Source organism: Convolutriloba macropyga, chromosome 2 (genome assembly GCF_964194025.1).
Source record: "Convolutriloba macropyga chromosome 2, txConMacr16.3, whole genome shotgun sequence".
Lineage (NCBI taxonomy): Eukaryota > Metazoa > Xenacoelomorpha > Acoela > Convolutidae > Convolutriloba > Convolutriloba macropyga.
In genome coordinates this window covers 46,354,988-46,371,480 of record NC_134469.1, presented here as the reverse complement: position 1 = coordinate 46,371,480, position 16,493 = coordinate 46,354,988, and the positions used below count along the sequence as shown (strand labels likewise).

The window sequence follows — 16,493 nt, the reverse complement described above, 5'->3', positions numbered from 1 at the left end:
AACAATATGAGCTATCATATACCTTCTATCATGTCTTTTTCAAAAAGTTATAAACGAATGTTTTTTTAAAACATCGTCATTTTCTTCGCCTAATTCGACAGTGCTTTGAAAATTCCAGTTTCACTTGCATTCAACTGATCTTTTGATAAAATTGCAAGTATAATTTGAAAGTAGGTTACAGCAAGAGTTCAATAATTTAGGTTGGGGGGTCGAGATTTTGCTCCATCATATAGAAAAAATGGTTTAAAAATAAAATTTTTTGATATTCTCACTAATGTTGTCTGCTTTCAACACTTTCCAGTTTTATTTGCATCCAAGTGATTTTTTTTGGAAAATAGCAAGTATACTTTTAAAGTAAGTTACTACAAGAGTTCGAAAACCTAGGTTGGAGGGTCGATAATTTGCTCAATCATACAGAAAAAATGGTTTGAAAATAAAATTTTTTGATATTCTCAAGTCTGTTGTCAGCTCTCAACATTTTCCAGTTTTATCTGCATCCAACTGATTTTTTTTGAAAAATTGCAAGTAAACTTTTAAAGTAGATTAATACAAGTGTTCGAAAACCTAGGTTGGGGGGTCGATAATTTGCTCAATCATATAGAAAAAATGGTTTAAAAATAAAATTTTTTGATATTTTCACTACTTTTGTCTGCCTTCAACAGCTTCCAGTTTCAATTGCATCCAACTACTTTTTTTGAAAATTTGCAATAATCATTTGAAAGTAGATTACAGCAAGAGTTCAAAAGTTTATGTTGGGGGGTCGACAATTTGCTCCATCATAAAGAAAAAATGGTTTAAAAATATTTTTTTGAAAATATTTTTTTTCAAAAAAAAATCAGTTTTTTATTTTTAAACCATTTTTTCTATATGATTGAGCAAATTATCGAACCCCCAACCTAGGTTTTCGAACTCTTGTAGTAATCTACCTTAAAAGTATACTTGCAATTTTTCAAAAAAATCATTTGCATGCAAGTGAAACTGGAAAGATTTGAAAGCAAACAAAAGTAGTGAATTGTTGTGTAGTGAATAACAACAGTAGGTATATTGTTATTTTCACTACTTTTGTTTGCTTCCAAATCTTTCCAGTTTCACGTGCATGCAACTGATTTTTCTGAAAAATTGCAAAAATATTTTGAAAGTAGATTACAGCAAGAGATCAAAAATTTAGGTGGGGGGGGGGGGGGGTCGATTATTCGCTCCATCATATAGAAAAAATGGTTTAAAAATATTTTTTTTTGTTATTTTCACTACTTTTGTTTGCTTTCAAATCTTTCCAGTTTCACTTGCATGCAAATGATTTTTTTGAAAAATTGCAAGTATACTTTTAAGGTAGATTACTACAAGAGTTCGAAAACCTAGGTTGGGGGGTCGATAATTCGCTCAATCATATAGAAAAAATGGTTTAAAAATAAAAATTTTTGATATTCTCACTACTTTAGTCTGCCTTCAACACTTTCCAGTTTCAATTGCATCCAACTATTTTTTTTTGAAAATTTGCAATAATAATTTGAAAGTAGATTACAGCAAGAGTTGAAAAAAACTTAGGTTGGGGGGGGGGGGGGGGGGGGGTCGATAATTTGCTCCATCATGTAGAAAAAATGGTTTAAAAATGAAATTTTTTGATATTCTCACTACTTTTGTCTGCTTTCAACACTTTCCAGTTTCATCTGCATCCAACTGATTTTATTGAAAACAATATGGATACTTCAGCCCACAACAAAATCTCACATAATTTAACGCTTCTTAGCGTTGACACCTAGACCTGGGGTCGAATAGCGGTGAATTATTTTTTTCACCGCATTCACCGCATTCACCGCATTTCTTACATTAATTTGCCATAATAGTCTATGCGGTGAATTTTCGTAAGAAATGCGGTGAATTTGGTGGTGAATTTTGTAAGAAATGCGGTGAAAAGCGGTGAATTATTTTTTTTCACCGCATTCACCGCAATCACCGCATTTCTTACGATAATTCACCGCATTCACTGCATTTCTTACGAAAATTTACCCAAAAACCTCGACCCGGGATTGAGTGTTGCACCACAAATTGCAGATCTCAACGTTTCTCGACCACTCAGATTTGTTGAAAATTCTGCTTTTCGTACGTCTATTTGTTGAGACGTCACCATTAACTACATAGCAACAACGGACAGTAATGCTAGAACAAAAATTGCAGCTAAGTTATTCGAAAAGAGTTCAGATGTTGAAAAGATGTCAATTAATCGTGACGACCGATAAGGCTGATGAATTGTTCTTTCAGAACCCTTACCAAAGTGCATTTAAGTTGAGATTTTATAAAGTTGTTATTTCTCAATTTCCCTAAATGCCCAAGTTCCCTTAGCTTTGAGATTTGCATTGAATGCAACGGGACTTAATTTGCAGCGAATATTTGTAATTGAAATCCATTTATAAAAATTTGAAAGGAAAAGGGATTAGGTGCTGAAATGGAGAGAGAGAGAGAGAAGATAATGGATAATAGGGAAAGCTGATCAATTTAGTCCATTAACCGTTATCAAATTACTTCTCGTTTGGTTTTTAGCTCTAACAATACTTAATAATTAACTTTTGGCTTAATTGATAAACTTGCGCAGTAGTCAGAAGCAAATTCCCTTTAATAGGAAATTTATTTTTGATGAAATAAGCTACGGGAAAATGGTATTAGAAGTGTTAGAAGTGAATTCTACCATCGATAAGGGCCTGGAATTTGAGGAAGTATTTTGGAATTCAGCAAGCCAATGTGCCCAAATTTGCGGACTAGTTGCAACTATTCTGGGTTTCATTGGGAACTACTTTAGCTACATCACAGCATTCGAGTTGGACCAGTCAAACAGTGTGAACTTGATGAAGCATTTGGCGTTTTGGGATTCTGTTGTACTCATCGAAAGTGGACTCTTCAATTTCGGTTTAAATCTCGTAGGGTTCAATTTGGCAGCTATAAACGTGAGTTAAAATTCAATGCATTTAGCTTGACAACAATTTTTATGTGACACGTCGTTATCTGTGCATGGACAACCAATCAAATTTGAGGTTTGGGTCCACAGCGAACATCAAATTTGTTCTATATCAATTTTCTCGGATTGGCGTCTCTTGTTGAAAGCTATGTGACTGGTATCATTAAAAACTCAGGTTGAGGTGTGCTACTCAAAGCCAGCCGTAATGAAACCAACTTGGTTCCACATCGGATACAATGCAACCCAGTTACAGAGTCAGGAAGCTACTTTACGGTATAGATATAGTCTGATAAGGGCGCAGTACTAAGTCTGCGCGGTCTGATCTGATCAGAACTCGTCCAGAGTCTGGATAGTTTGATCAGAGCGCAGTATAAAATCTGGATTTTCTGATGATATAGTTTAGATAATCTGATTGCTTAAGCCCGTAGCGGATGGGGCTTTTGAGGATTAAGAGTTGAGTGAACATTTGGCGTTAGTTTACGAAAAATTCTTTCTCTATTTAGAGACAAAGGTAAAAATATCCAAAGATATTCCAGTTGCTTACAACATTTTTTTGACTAAGGTGCCATAATAGTAGCTTCTAACAGAGTCAGTGATTCTTTTTCATGTTTGTCATCTATTCGCAGGCTAAACCGAAAATGCTACGGACTCCCGGGTAGACGTTTCTTGGCAACCATATCTAAGAACCATATAGGGTTCCATTGAGGCCATGAACGAAGTTCCTGCATGATCTTACCATGGTTGCCAAGAAAGCCTTGTATGATATTTCAAGGGTTACCAAGAACTCCATGATGGAACTTTCATGGTTGTCAAGAACACCATGAACAAAACTCGTTTTTTAAACCTCAACTGGTGACAAAAACGCATACAAAAGTTCCTGTTGCCATTTCAGCAGGCATCCGTGGTTTCTGCCTTATATCCGAGAAAAACGGTCATGGTATCCAAGAAAACCATAAATGTTGGCGGGTGCATGGTATCATTTAATTTTGGCTCTCAAATGCTTTGCAAAACCTCCTACTACGCCGCAAACTACGCCGCAACACTTTTTGTTAAACATCCGCTGACAATTAAATGAATTTCTTGGCAACCATAAGCAAGACCATAGATAGTTATGGTCTTGGATATGGTTGCCAAGAAAAACATTCAAACTAACTGAACTAGTTTTTTCGAAGGCTTAATTTAGTTACAATTTGTTAGTTTAACTGCTTTCCGTATTTTTTTTTGTATTTTGACATTGACTTTTATTGTCTTACATGGCAGCATGGATGTGTATGGTCTTGGATATAGTTCCCAAGACGCCATGAACTTCAAATTTTTCTCAAGTGTGTTAATGAGTGTTTCTCCACTCAGAGTGCAATGCATGCGAGTTTTAAGAGCTTTGTGAGCAATGTTGATTTTTTCTTATGGTCAGCTGTATGGTTGCCAAGTTACTTTAAACTCCATATATAGCTTGAATATGGTTGCCAAAAAAGTTTTTGGCGGTCAACCCGGAATTATACGATACATGCAGGTTAATGGGAAAAATTTCAGCACATTCCCTGATTCATTAACACATTAATGTATCGTTTGTATCTCAGATGTATCTGTAAGTCTGGATTTTAAAATCCTTTATATTTGAGTATAATTGTATGAATATAGTAGTTCCAATCAATTATCAAACCATAAAAGTTCATTCAAAGAAAATTTAATAATTTAAAGTGCTACTTTTTCCTTAAAAAATCGGCAACCTCTCGTCTTCTACATCTTGTTTCAGCTTTTTTAGTTTCGCTTTCTGCTTTTCTGTTTAGAATTTTTGTAATCACCATTCCAAATTTGGAGCTGAAATCGAAAATTATAAGAACAATTTTATTTGAACCATTTTCCCTCCAATTTTTCCAAAAAGTTAAATGGTTTAATTAACGTTGACACAGTTAAAAAAACACGGTCTCCTTGAACTAAAAAAAAATGGCCGAAAAGACCAGTTTAATCAATTTAATTAAAGCATAACCGAATAAAGTCGGGCGAATGGCTGTCAAACAACCGGCGCGTGGTTCGCTTCGGTAGTAGCCAGCTGGGGCTTAGAGTTCTAGCATTGGGGGGACCGAAATGTGTATGTATGTATGTGTGTGTGTGTGTGTGTTTGTGTGTGTGTGTGTGTGTGTGTGGTGGGGGGTGTCAAGCGATGGTTTCCCTTTGTTTTCCGTATTCCAGTTGTCCTCTGATTGCCTGGAATCGCTGGTCGTGTTCTAATTGCAAAAACTAAATCTGAGTTTTTAATGTGTTGATGAATAACACAGTTATAAAGAATAACCTCTTTCGCGTTGAGAAAATAAAGTAAAGCGGTCATGGGTTGCAGCTAAATCGTGCACCGAATTCGTAGCTTCACTCTGATTGACTTATATTCTAAATATTTGGATTTTACTTTTATAGAAAATTTCCTATAATAGGTTGGGATTGTTTGGGCATAAAAAAAGCGAACAATGCAAGCTAGAAGAGAAATGTTAAGCCAAAGTTTAGGAAATCATGCAAAGGTTAACAAAATCTATATTGCTTAATGATTTTTTTAGTATAGGGCTCTGGTCGCGGGATTGACAGAGAACCAATAGAGCAGATAGAACCAAATTTAGAGTAAAAGAATTTGCCTTATTTTTAAGTACAAAAAGCCCCAACTTAGGTGAAAAATAGGTGTTAAAAAATTTTTGTCCCACCTTTTAAGACAAGTTGAATTTACATAATTGAGTTTTTAAGGGGTGTTTAACCAATTTTGAATTCCTGTCCTACGATTTGAGGTTGTTTGGCGACATGACTTTGAGCTATTAACCCTGGAAATAGTTCAGTTTGAAGATTTTTGATGATTTTGATAGTAAATAAAGTGATTGGATTGTTTCCGCTTGTTATATCCAAATATGGCATTTTAAATTGAAGTTTTTCAGATTAATCAAATGAACGGGTCTCTTGAAGGGGCCCGTTCATTTGTTGAAATTTAAGGCCCCAAAGGGTTAGCAACTAAGGCTCAAACTGGAAGCAAATCTAGTCTGTTGATCCAAAAAACAAGAAAAATATTTCAGTACTTGGAATTTCGACACCGCATTCAGAATATACTCATCTCTCTCGGAACTATCTTCAACCGATGCGTGTTAGCGTAATTTTTTGTTGGAAGAACTTTTTTGGCCTAATGATCTCTGTAGGGATACGATAACTGCTCAAGGGATTTCGAATGTTGATATTTTGATCTTCGGGATCCGACCAGAAGTCGATGCCTCTAGAACACCAGCTAACAAAAATCTCGGGAAAGATTTTTCTGCAAAAAAAAAGAAATCCCAAGACACTTTATGACAAATTATACGGCCTCCGATCAATTTTGAGGAACTATGATTTTTCTGTTTTGGGACTCACTACCCAGGTTGAGGTCCAGACCCAAACTTTCGTCTGATCAGACTTTCCAGACACAAAGGGTCTCTGATCAGACTTTTCAGACCGAAAGCGTTCTGATTAGACCATCTTCAGACCATGGTCCACACTCAAATTCAGACCATTGCCCAGACCTTATTCAGACTGTGATCAGACTCAAGTGCGCTCGAAGAGGTTATGGTCAGACCCAGTTGCGCTCGAAGCCAGTTATGATCAGACTGAAGCGCGCTCGAAACCGGCTGTGATCAGACTCAAGTGCGCTCGAAGAGGTTATGGTCAGACCCAGTTGCGCTCGCAGCCATTTATGATCAGACTGAAGCGCGCTCGAAACCGGTTGTGATTAGACTCAAGTGCGCTCGAAATAGTCTGAACAGCGAAGGATTTTACTTATGAACAAATCTCTTAACTTTGCTATAATAAACTCGTTTCATAAAAACTGATGTTTGCAGTATTTAATTCATCTAAGGAAAAATCAAATATAAAAGTATTGCTAAAGGAAACGAAACCCAACTATTGAGAACAAATTTTATTTAGTGTACCGTTTATTGTATATTTCTGACTCAATGGATGAGTTATTACAGCTTTCCAAAAGAAACATCGTGTTCTCCAGTTGACAAAATATTCCATGGTGACCGGTCTTTTCCATCAGCTGGACTCTTTTTTTGCTGATCAGAGCTATCCGATTTCAGATGAGTCTCTGATCAGAACGCAGCTTTATTGTTGTCTCTTGCCAACGCCAGCATCTCTCAATAAAAAAACAAAAAAAGGAAAAAATAAGGCACTCGAAATTGTCCCTGATCAGACCCAATTGCTTTTGAAAACATTTGTTATCAGACCCAAGTGCACTCGAACAGGTTATGATCAGACCCAATTGCGCTCGAAGTCGCCTCTGATCAGACCCAAGTGCGCTCGAGTCTGCCTATGGTCAGACTTTTGAGACCAAATTGACCTCCGATCAGACCATCTCCAGACCATTATCCAGACTTATCAGACCAAAACTACCTCCGATCAGACCATCTCCAGGCCATCATCCAGACTGTAGTGCGCTCGAACTTCAGTCCAGACCCTGTAATTTTGGTCTGGGAACACACGGATGTGCGCTCGACTGGGTCTGATCATAAACCAATTTGGGTCCGGACCTCAACCTGGGTAATCAAAAACGCGAACAACGAGCAATGGATAGGAATTACAATTTGGCAACGACAATACCCAATATCGTTCGATCACGGTCTTTTCATGAGTTGACTGTAATCTTAGGATCAGAAACTTTTTTTTAGAAAACTAAGGTTGGATGGCGAAGGTGTCTAATCGAGCGACGCGAGCCTGTCATACTTTCCCTGTTTATAGGTTTGATTTTACTGACGGTAAGAAACGCAAAAATAAAATATTTTCTAAGATACATGTATCCCCCGAGTTCCTGGTACTTTCCCAGTCATAGAACTTCGCAATCATATGCGTCTTCCTGCAATTCCTCATATTTTACTTGCAGGAAGTTGGCAACCTTAGCAGGAAATACCAGAAAAGGTAACTTTCGCGGCTTTCCCGACATGATTTACCAGGAAACATCACACTGTGTAGGGCACCCGGTTGTTTTTGCCATCTCAAAACTAATCAATAGCCTCGAAGTTTGATACTTTCTCGATGGCGATAATAACCATGTGGTAATTTTCATTCAACCAAGACATGTTTAGGACTGGACGTGTAAACTGTACCAATGGTTCGAGTGGGCCTTTTCTTTGGCCTCCAGTTACTTGGTTGTGTTCATGGCACTGGACAGGTCAGTGGCTCTCTTGGTTCCCTTCTGGCACAGGGACCACATTGGCGACAAAACAGCGCGCAACATCAGTCTGGCGTCTGTCATGATATCCTTCATTGCGTCTGTTTCCAGTCTGTATCTTGTCCGACGTAAGGAAGGCGTTCTAGAATGTGAGGTAAGTGAAGCAGGAGTAATAATAGGAATCAATTGATCTACACATTTTGTCGCTATAGTCGAGAACTAAATGAAAAGAAACAAAAATTGGCCTGAACTTGAATTGAAAATTTAAAAAGGATTGGGCAATTTTCGAATATAATCAACATATATTTGATATCTAGCTCCAATAAGAGTCACCTTTTAATTTGCAAAACTATACTAACGTTGTAAAAACCAAAAATTGATCAGCGCATTATCTCGACAATGAGCGACTCGAATCATGCAAAACAGCACGTCAAAAATATAGATTAACAGATAATATTCAAAGTTTTGTACAAAGTTAAAAAGCATAGCTGGTTAATAAATTTTTGCTATTAAACAATTAAAAGTTCAATCAGCGCTAGTCATTGGGTTATATTAAGTTTACTATTCTCTTAGAAAGTTAGAAGAATGAAACCTCGCGCAGACTTGAAGTCATATTTTGGATCAATAGCGGCGTTTTCATAAATGTTTTCGATAACGGTCAGTTGAAAAAAAAATCAGATAACACTTCGTTTTATGCATTGCATCATCTACATTATTGATTTCTTGTTCGTTTATGTGTTCTCATTTGTTTTTACATAAAGGCAGCTAGCGAAAAATCTCCAAATGAGCTGTATTTATTTTAAATACTTCTAATAAAGGACAAAAATGAAAAACAGCTATCTTGTTAAACAATGATCGTGCTCGAAAGGGTTCAGATAATTTGTCTATTTGAAGGACTGATGGGAATTTATACAAAAACCAGTAAAATACGGAAAATTTTTTTACAATACAATCGATCGTCTTGTGAGGTCTGCTGAAATTTTTCTATAAAAATGTAAAAAAGAAATCAAATTCAAATGGGTCAAGCAAGAAACGGTTTACGTGGCATGGCCATTTTTAACCATGGCAATCCTGGCGGACACCGCTAAACCTTTTTAAAGAGCATTGATATTGGTGCATTTTTTTTTTCAAAAAAACAAGTCGTTAAAGTTTTAGCAATTGAATTTTGTATTTTTCCTCATTTCTACTCTCTGCACCCAGATTCGAGTGATACTGCGCTCCTCCCTAGACAATTGTTCTTCCGGCAATTCACTTGTAAAACCACCAGTTATCTCATTTACGTTCATTTGTTCAAAAAATCAATCTGTTAGTCTTGGACCATCCCAAATTTTCGCTCTTAGTTCTCACTATTGCTCTTAAGTGGCAAGTCCGTCTTTGATCAGAATTTATTTCATTCAGTTTTTGATTGCTCATAATCACTTTCTCGTTTCTGAAGAGTTCATTTTCATTGCTACTTTTCTTCCTCTTTGGAAGCAGTTATCAAAAACAAAAATTGTTTCAAACTATGCAGATAAACGTTTTAGATTTCTTGAAATAACGTTTTATTCTTGTTTCAAAAACGACAAGGCGATTAGTGTATTGCTTTTCGCAGTACTTAAAGACCCCTTTCTATTTTTCAAATCCGAAAAAACCAGAAACTGTTGTAATTAGAAAGTTGTAATTTTATTAGTTCATTTATCATTAAACTAGCTGAAGCATGCTTATAAAATTCTACGTTAAAAAGCACTTGTTCTGCATTTCTATGCATACGCACATCAATTTCTCCCGTAATTGTATGAAATGGTAACAAAAACAGGTGAAGCAATGAAATAAAAATAAACCGTTGCTACAAAAGAATGCAAAAAACAGTTCACCGCACTTACTTCTAACAAAAAAACTGAAAACTAAAGGTATCATTAAAAGTAACGATAAGTACTTTTGTTATGCGACTAAAGGGGTTTCAAGGGAATTTTTGATAAAAACTGAAGAGCATTTTAAGTACTTTTTTAGTTATCTGGAAATAAATTTTTGCAAGTACTTTTGTCTGCCAAAAGGAACAGCTCTGGCGACTAATTTTTTCACTTGAATCGTCACTTTTCCAGAATAATTTAGGATTTCCACAAGTGAAAAGATGGTGATAATTATATGCATGCAATGAAAAGGCCCTTTGATGATCTCCGGTTCTTCAAGAAATGTTCGGTTGATTTCATTAAGAGCAGAAATAGAACCCTTTAGGTAACTACATGGAACGACTATTGACGTTAATGTTAAAAAATGCGGTAATTGTTCAATGTTTTACTTTAATTTTTTTTGTTTTTGAGGGGATTTAAAAAATTTTTATGCATTTCAAACAATGAAAAAAAATTGAGAAAAGATAGAGCAGAACAACGTTGAACACGGATCTGTAAAATTTTGTAAGCATTCAAAAACGATATTGCAAACAATTTGATGCGTTCTGTGATACTCGAAGATTCCATTCATTTTTTCAAATCCAAAAACAAAAGAAACTGTTGTAACTAGTGATTTATAATGTTCTTAGTTCATTCATTGTTAAATTAGCTGCCGCAATCTTATAAAATTCTATGTTAAAAAACTGTTCTTTATTTCTGTATATACATACACACATCAGTTTCTTTCGTAGTCGTTCGAAATGGCAAAATAACAATTGAAGAATTGAAATGAAAGTAACCGTCGCTATAACCGAATGCAAAAAACAGTTTGTCGCACATATTTCTAACAAAAAATGCGACATGAAAGATATCATTCAAACTAACGATTAGTACTGTTGCTATGCAACTAAAGTGGTTTAAAAAGACTTATCCGATACGAAATGAGCAGTTTTTTAAATTTTTTAGTTATCCATTGAACATGTTTTGGAAAATATTTATCTGCAAAAGTGAAAAGCTTAAGCGACTAACTAATTCAACCAAATTATCACTTTTCCAAAAATTTTTCGGATTTTTAGACGCAAAAGAAAGTGACAAATGTATGCATGCAATGTAATCGCCTTTTAATAATCTCTGGTTCTTCAAAATTTGGTCGGTTGATGTTTTTAAGAGAAAAAATAAAACTTCTCAAGTATAAAAATACCAGGAATGACTAATGACGTTGATTTAAAAGAAATTGCAGCAATTGTTTATTGCCTCAATTTTTTTTTTATTTTTTGAGGGGATTTAAAATATTTTAAGCATTTTCAAAAAAGAATTAAGAAAAAATAGTGCAGAATAGTGATGAACACGGATCTCAGAAAGTTTTGTAGGCATTCAAAAGCGTTAATGCAAACAATTTAATGCTTTTCGTAGTACTTACGATTGCATTCAATTTTTCAAATCCAAAAAAAAACAGAAAGTGTTCTAATTAGAAGTTGTATTTTTATTAGTTCATTTATTATTAATGTAGCCGGAGCATGCTTAGGAATTTCTATTTTAAAAGCAATTGTTCTACATTTCCATACATGCACACATCAGTTTCTTTTGTAATTTTATGAAACGGCAATAAAAAACAGTTGAAGCACTTAAATGAAAAAATCTATCGCCGCCATGGAATGCAAAGAACAATTCACCGCACCCATTTCTAACAAAAAAACGCGGCAAGAAATGTATCATTAAAATTAACGATTATTACTTAGCTATACGACTAAAGTGGTTTCAGAAGACTTATTTGATAAAACTGATGATGATTTAAAATGCTTTTTTAGTTATCAGGCCTAATAATAATTATAATATTAATTTTGGTTCCTGTGTAAGCGCAGCGGAACAGCATTAGGCAACAGTGGCCTATTCTCAGCTGTCCTTTTTCCCATTATTCTCCACATTTCAAACTGTTCTTTTTATGAGCATCATTGCTCTTTTTTTGGTGATGATGGCCACTTTTTTTGCGTCTGAAACTCTCACGTGGTACCATCATTGCAGCCAACATTGGTCAGATTATGGTCAACCTCACGCTGTCTGAAACTCTCACGTCTGAAACGCGTCTGAAACTCTCACGTGGTACCATCATTGCAGCCAACACTGGTCAGATTATGGTTCCTGCGTAAGCGCAGCGGAACAGCATTAGGCAACAGTGGCCTGTTCTCAGCTGTCCTTTTTCTCATTATTCCCCACATTTCAAACTGTTCTTTTTATGAGCATCATTGCTCTTTTTTTGGTGATGATGGCCACTTTTTTTGCGTCTGAAACTCTCACGTGGTACCATCATTGCAGCCAACATTGGTCAGATTATGGTCAACCTCACGCTGTGGTTAAGTAAGAGCTCATCCTTACACAGACGGCTTCACGAAGGCAGGTGATTGAACTCTCAATCATTGGCGTGTGAATCACACACCTTAGCTCTCAGCTATCACGCCACTCAATTGTTTTCGAGGGCCTTTAAACTATTTTATGCATTTCAACAATAAATAAAATTTCAGAGACAATAGAGCAGAACAATGTGGAACACTGATTCTGTAAACTTTTATGAGCATTTTTCATCAAAGCGTTGTGCCACTGTACTTATTTATTTAGACACAGCTGATCAGATTCCACACTTTATTAGTGTCAATTACGCTAACATTTTCTCACTGCTTAAATCCCTATTCCTCATTTTCTTAAATCTCTGAAAGTGAGTAGCTTACTAGAGTAAATATTAACTCATTTATACAAGTATATGCGATTTCTGGTGACGTCTTACCAGATAGACGTACCAAAATATAGAAATTTCAACGAATGTGATTGGTTGAGAAATTTAAAACACTGTACCTTTATGCGTTCAATTAGCCTAAGTTGGACAAAGCCTAATGCTAGATTGTAATTTTTTTACCGCATCTGGCAATGCCTCGGGGGCCATGGCCATGCCTCAGCGGCCCGTGGGATTTGATATGGATCTACCACAACCGACCGTGAGACCAGTTTCCCTCAAAAAAATTATAATTATTCTATTTCGGCTTATCGCGATTTCTGAAGAATTTTACGTTAACACGCATACACTATTTTAAAACATGGAGAATTTTTGGAGATATCAGCCAATCAGAAAACAACATTCCTATTGTCTCAATTGTGATTGGCCAGCAGTAAAATTTCTATATTTTGGTACGTCTGCCATTTTCACTAGCGCCGCGATTTCTACTTACAGTCGAATGTAACTTTGTGCGATTCGCAATCGAATGTAGTTAATTAGACAGCAATGGGAATGAACATTTCTCAAGCAATAATGGTGAACAGTGATACTGCATGTTTAAGTGCACACCGTTGCAAAAAGGGCTCAAAATTTCACGGTCTGACCCACAGAAAAAAATTATGAAATTTTCAAGACAGAAGTAGTAATGAAGTGATTCGACGCTTTGATGTTATTTCAATTTGACATAATCTCATCTGGACATTTTTGTCTGAACAACTTTTGTTGTAATATTGTTGTAATTGATAATCTATGCTATTATAATCATAGCGCGTGAGTTTTATATCCTCAATTTTCGGCTGAATAGTACATGTATACAATTACATGCATACATTTAATTTTTTCATGCTTTGCTGTCCTTTATCATTTTTAACAGCGACTTGAGCTGGTTGTTATCAGAACGATTTGACACAACGTCTGGAAGCTACTCTGTGGTGTGGATATAGTCTGATCAGTGCGCTGCCTGCGGTGCGGATATTAGGTAGCATTTTCATACGGTCCAGTGCTACCTATGGTCTTTGGTGGTTAATTATTACCACTTTGTTTCCAGTAGACTCACTGTACTCTCCGGCTGGAGCTGTTAGTTCTAGGAAAATTCTGATCAGAACGTGGTTACTGGAAAAGGCACTTTTCAGACTCTCCAGGGAATCAGAATATCTGAGTTCAGACGGCGCTCTATGCTCAGCTTATTCAAAGAGTAGCTTTCAGACTATGTCACTGGGTTGAACTTAACCCCTGTGCGTGAAGCAGGTCGGTCTGATCAGAGCTGCCTTGGTTCAGGCATCCCAACTAGTATATGCTTGCAGTGTTATCACTTTTGTAGTCTGAGTCTATATTTTGTGAATGTACTTAGTTGGTACTCATTATAACTTTTTCAGGTGAACACAGATGCCCTGAGCGACTCAGCCTGGATTATATTTCGTATCGTGAATACGGTCATACTTTTTGCCCTTCCCTTTCTGCTATTGTTAATCGCAAATGTTGTCTTCGTGATTGAGTTGAACAAACGAGTCAAAAACAAACCCACGAAAAGTGCAGCGTCGGAAAAAGAAAGTGGTAACAGCTCGTCGACAGCCGCTTCCGTTATACAAGCGAAACGCAAACGAGAAGCGGATAAAGAACGGAACCGCCGCGATTACACAAAAATGCTCATTTCTGTAACTTTTTCGTATCTCATAATTTCTGTGGCGTTGACATCCTGCAGCACGTTGGCAATCAGGTTCCGAAAGCTCAACCAAATTGACCGTAGTCACTTTTTTATTATTCTGAAGGATCTATTGCAAATTATCAACTCATCCAGCAACTTCGTGTTCTTCTGTTTGAGTGGAAATGCCTACAGGAGAGCGTTCAAAAGAGCAATAAAAAACAAAATGAAGAATGCGACGTAAGCGAGGAGGTTATCAAATTTGTAAACAAAAATTCCGATCTAAACAACGTTGGCATTGGGGAGAAACTGAGAGATGATTATTGTGAAATGCTTAATGAGGGTCTCATAAAACTAAATTAAGCGCACGTTTAGAAAATCACAGGACAGAGTACAAAGTTCAAAGTTCAAATTAAAAACATAAAGATACAACCAAATTGAAATGGAGCTGACGGGAAAAAGCGTATCGATCGAATTGACATTGAAAAAAAAAGATTCAATGGAGCTAAAAAGAAAGTGTGAATGTTTTTAAGGGTTCTTGCATGTTTTTAAGGGTTTTCAAACGTTCTATAGTTTCAACTTTATTGAAGACATCATATATATAATACTAAAAATAATCCCTACAACTAATTGATCACCTTAATTATTCCGACCCCTATTGAGTGGGGAGGAACTATATACTCAAATGGGTTTTTTTGTTCAGACAATTTTGACCGATCGATATATTCATCGTAGAGAGTTGTGAGCGGTATCATTGAAAAGCCCGTCGAGCGGAGAATATGAAATTAAAAAAATTTTTCTGAAATTTGTTTTCTAGAGCGAGTTAAAGCTGTTTGAATTTTTGTGAATATTAGAACGATTTGCGTTATTTTTATTCACATTTTCCGGAATTTTTTTTAAAATTTCGTCAATTTTACTAAAATATGTAAAATTTTTTAACAATAGTACTGTTGACATTGTTTTTAAAGAAAAAAAGTATTGTTATTTGTTTTGATTTAATTTTTTGGCAACAAATTTGGCTTAACATTTCAAAATTCGGCCTTTTTCTTCAAAAATTATCCGAAATAAGCACCTTTATTCCACTTTGGTTAAATTGGCCGGAAGTAAACACCCAAAAACAACCAACACAATCTCTGTAAACTAAAAATAGCTAGTTTTACATCCACCTCCATTGAGAGTGCTCTGCCGTTTTGCCGTTTTTTGTTAACATTTTTTGGTGATTATTATAACGAACAAAATATAGTTCGGATTGTAATCAGACGGTCTTTTTAAAAAAACAATTAGAATTGTTTATGTTAATTAAAGAAAGGACAATTCAAAACAAAACTCACAGTTGATAGGTCCAATTGGCTTCCTAAGCAGTTCCAAATTAATGTATCTAGTTTATGTACTTGAAAGATTATGCTGGTTTTAACTTTTAAAAATGTTTGATTTTTAAATAATAAAAAAGCTTATTAAACTTTGCCACTATTTTTATTTTAATTTGGTTAACGTGTAGCTTAGTGTCAGCAAAGGGAGAATGATTCTTTTTTCTCTTTTTTCTGTTGTGTTACAATCTAACCTTTTTTTACTGTTTTACGAGTTAGGTTATGGTTTTCTGGCGTTGATACTACTAGTTTTTACATTTTTTTTTAATTTTTAGCCATTGGCATAGTTTTCATTTTTTTTTCGTTTGTCACATCATCGCATTAATGACTGTTCACACATCACATAATTGGCGTTTAAAACAGGCAAAATTGAACAAAAAAATTGTTTAAAGGCATAGATTATGGTTCAAACGATCTCGACATCCCTTTCTCGAAGAATTTAATTGAATTCTTTACATTTGTCTTTAATGGTCGTTTCTTTTTTTAGTCGTATAGATTTTCCTGGCTAATGACAAGTCTTATTAGGTTTTCTTGACAGAATGAATGAGCCCCTTTTCCGATTTGAGTAAACAGCTGACGGCTTCCTTGACTTTGTAAACGATTGTTTTCAAAATTAAAAAAAAACAGAATTTAACTTCGCATTTTTGTTCATTTTTTGTCTATTTGTTACCTAGTCTCGTAAAAAACAGGTTAAGTATAACAATGTTGATGTCATGGGGAGGTGCAACTGTACAA

The 16,493-nt window shown here is 35.6% G+C and overlaps 1 protein-coding gene across 1 annotated transcript; it reads left to right on the top strand.

The window, feature by feature from the left end:
- The first annotated feature begins 2,562 nt into the window (after positions 1–2,562).
- Positions 2,563–14,994, top strand: LOC142335312 (uncharacterized). Its single transcript, XM_075383759.1, has 3 exons — positions 2,563–2,939; positions 8,032–8,271; positions 14,126–14,994. The coding sequence occupies exons 1-3, from the start codon at positions 2,652–2,654 to the stop codon at positions 14,633–14,635; spliced, it is 1,038 nt and encodes a 345-aa protein (XP_075239874.1). The 5' UTR covers positions 2,563–2,651; the 3' UTR covers positions 14,636–14,994.
- The last annotated feature ends 1,499 nt before the right edge of the window (positions 14,995–16,493 follow it).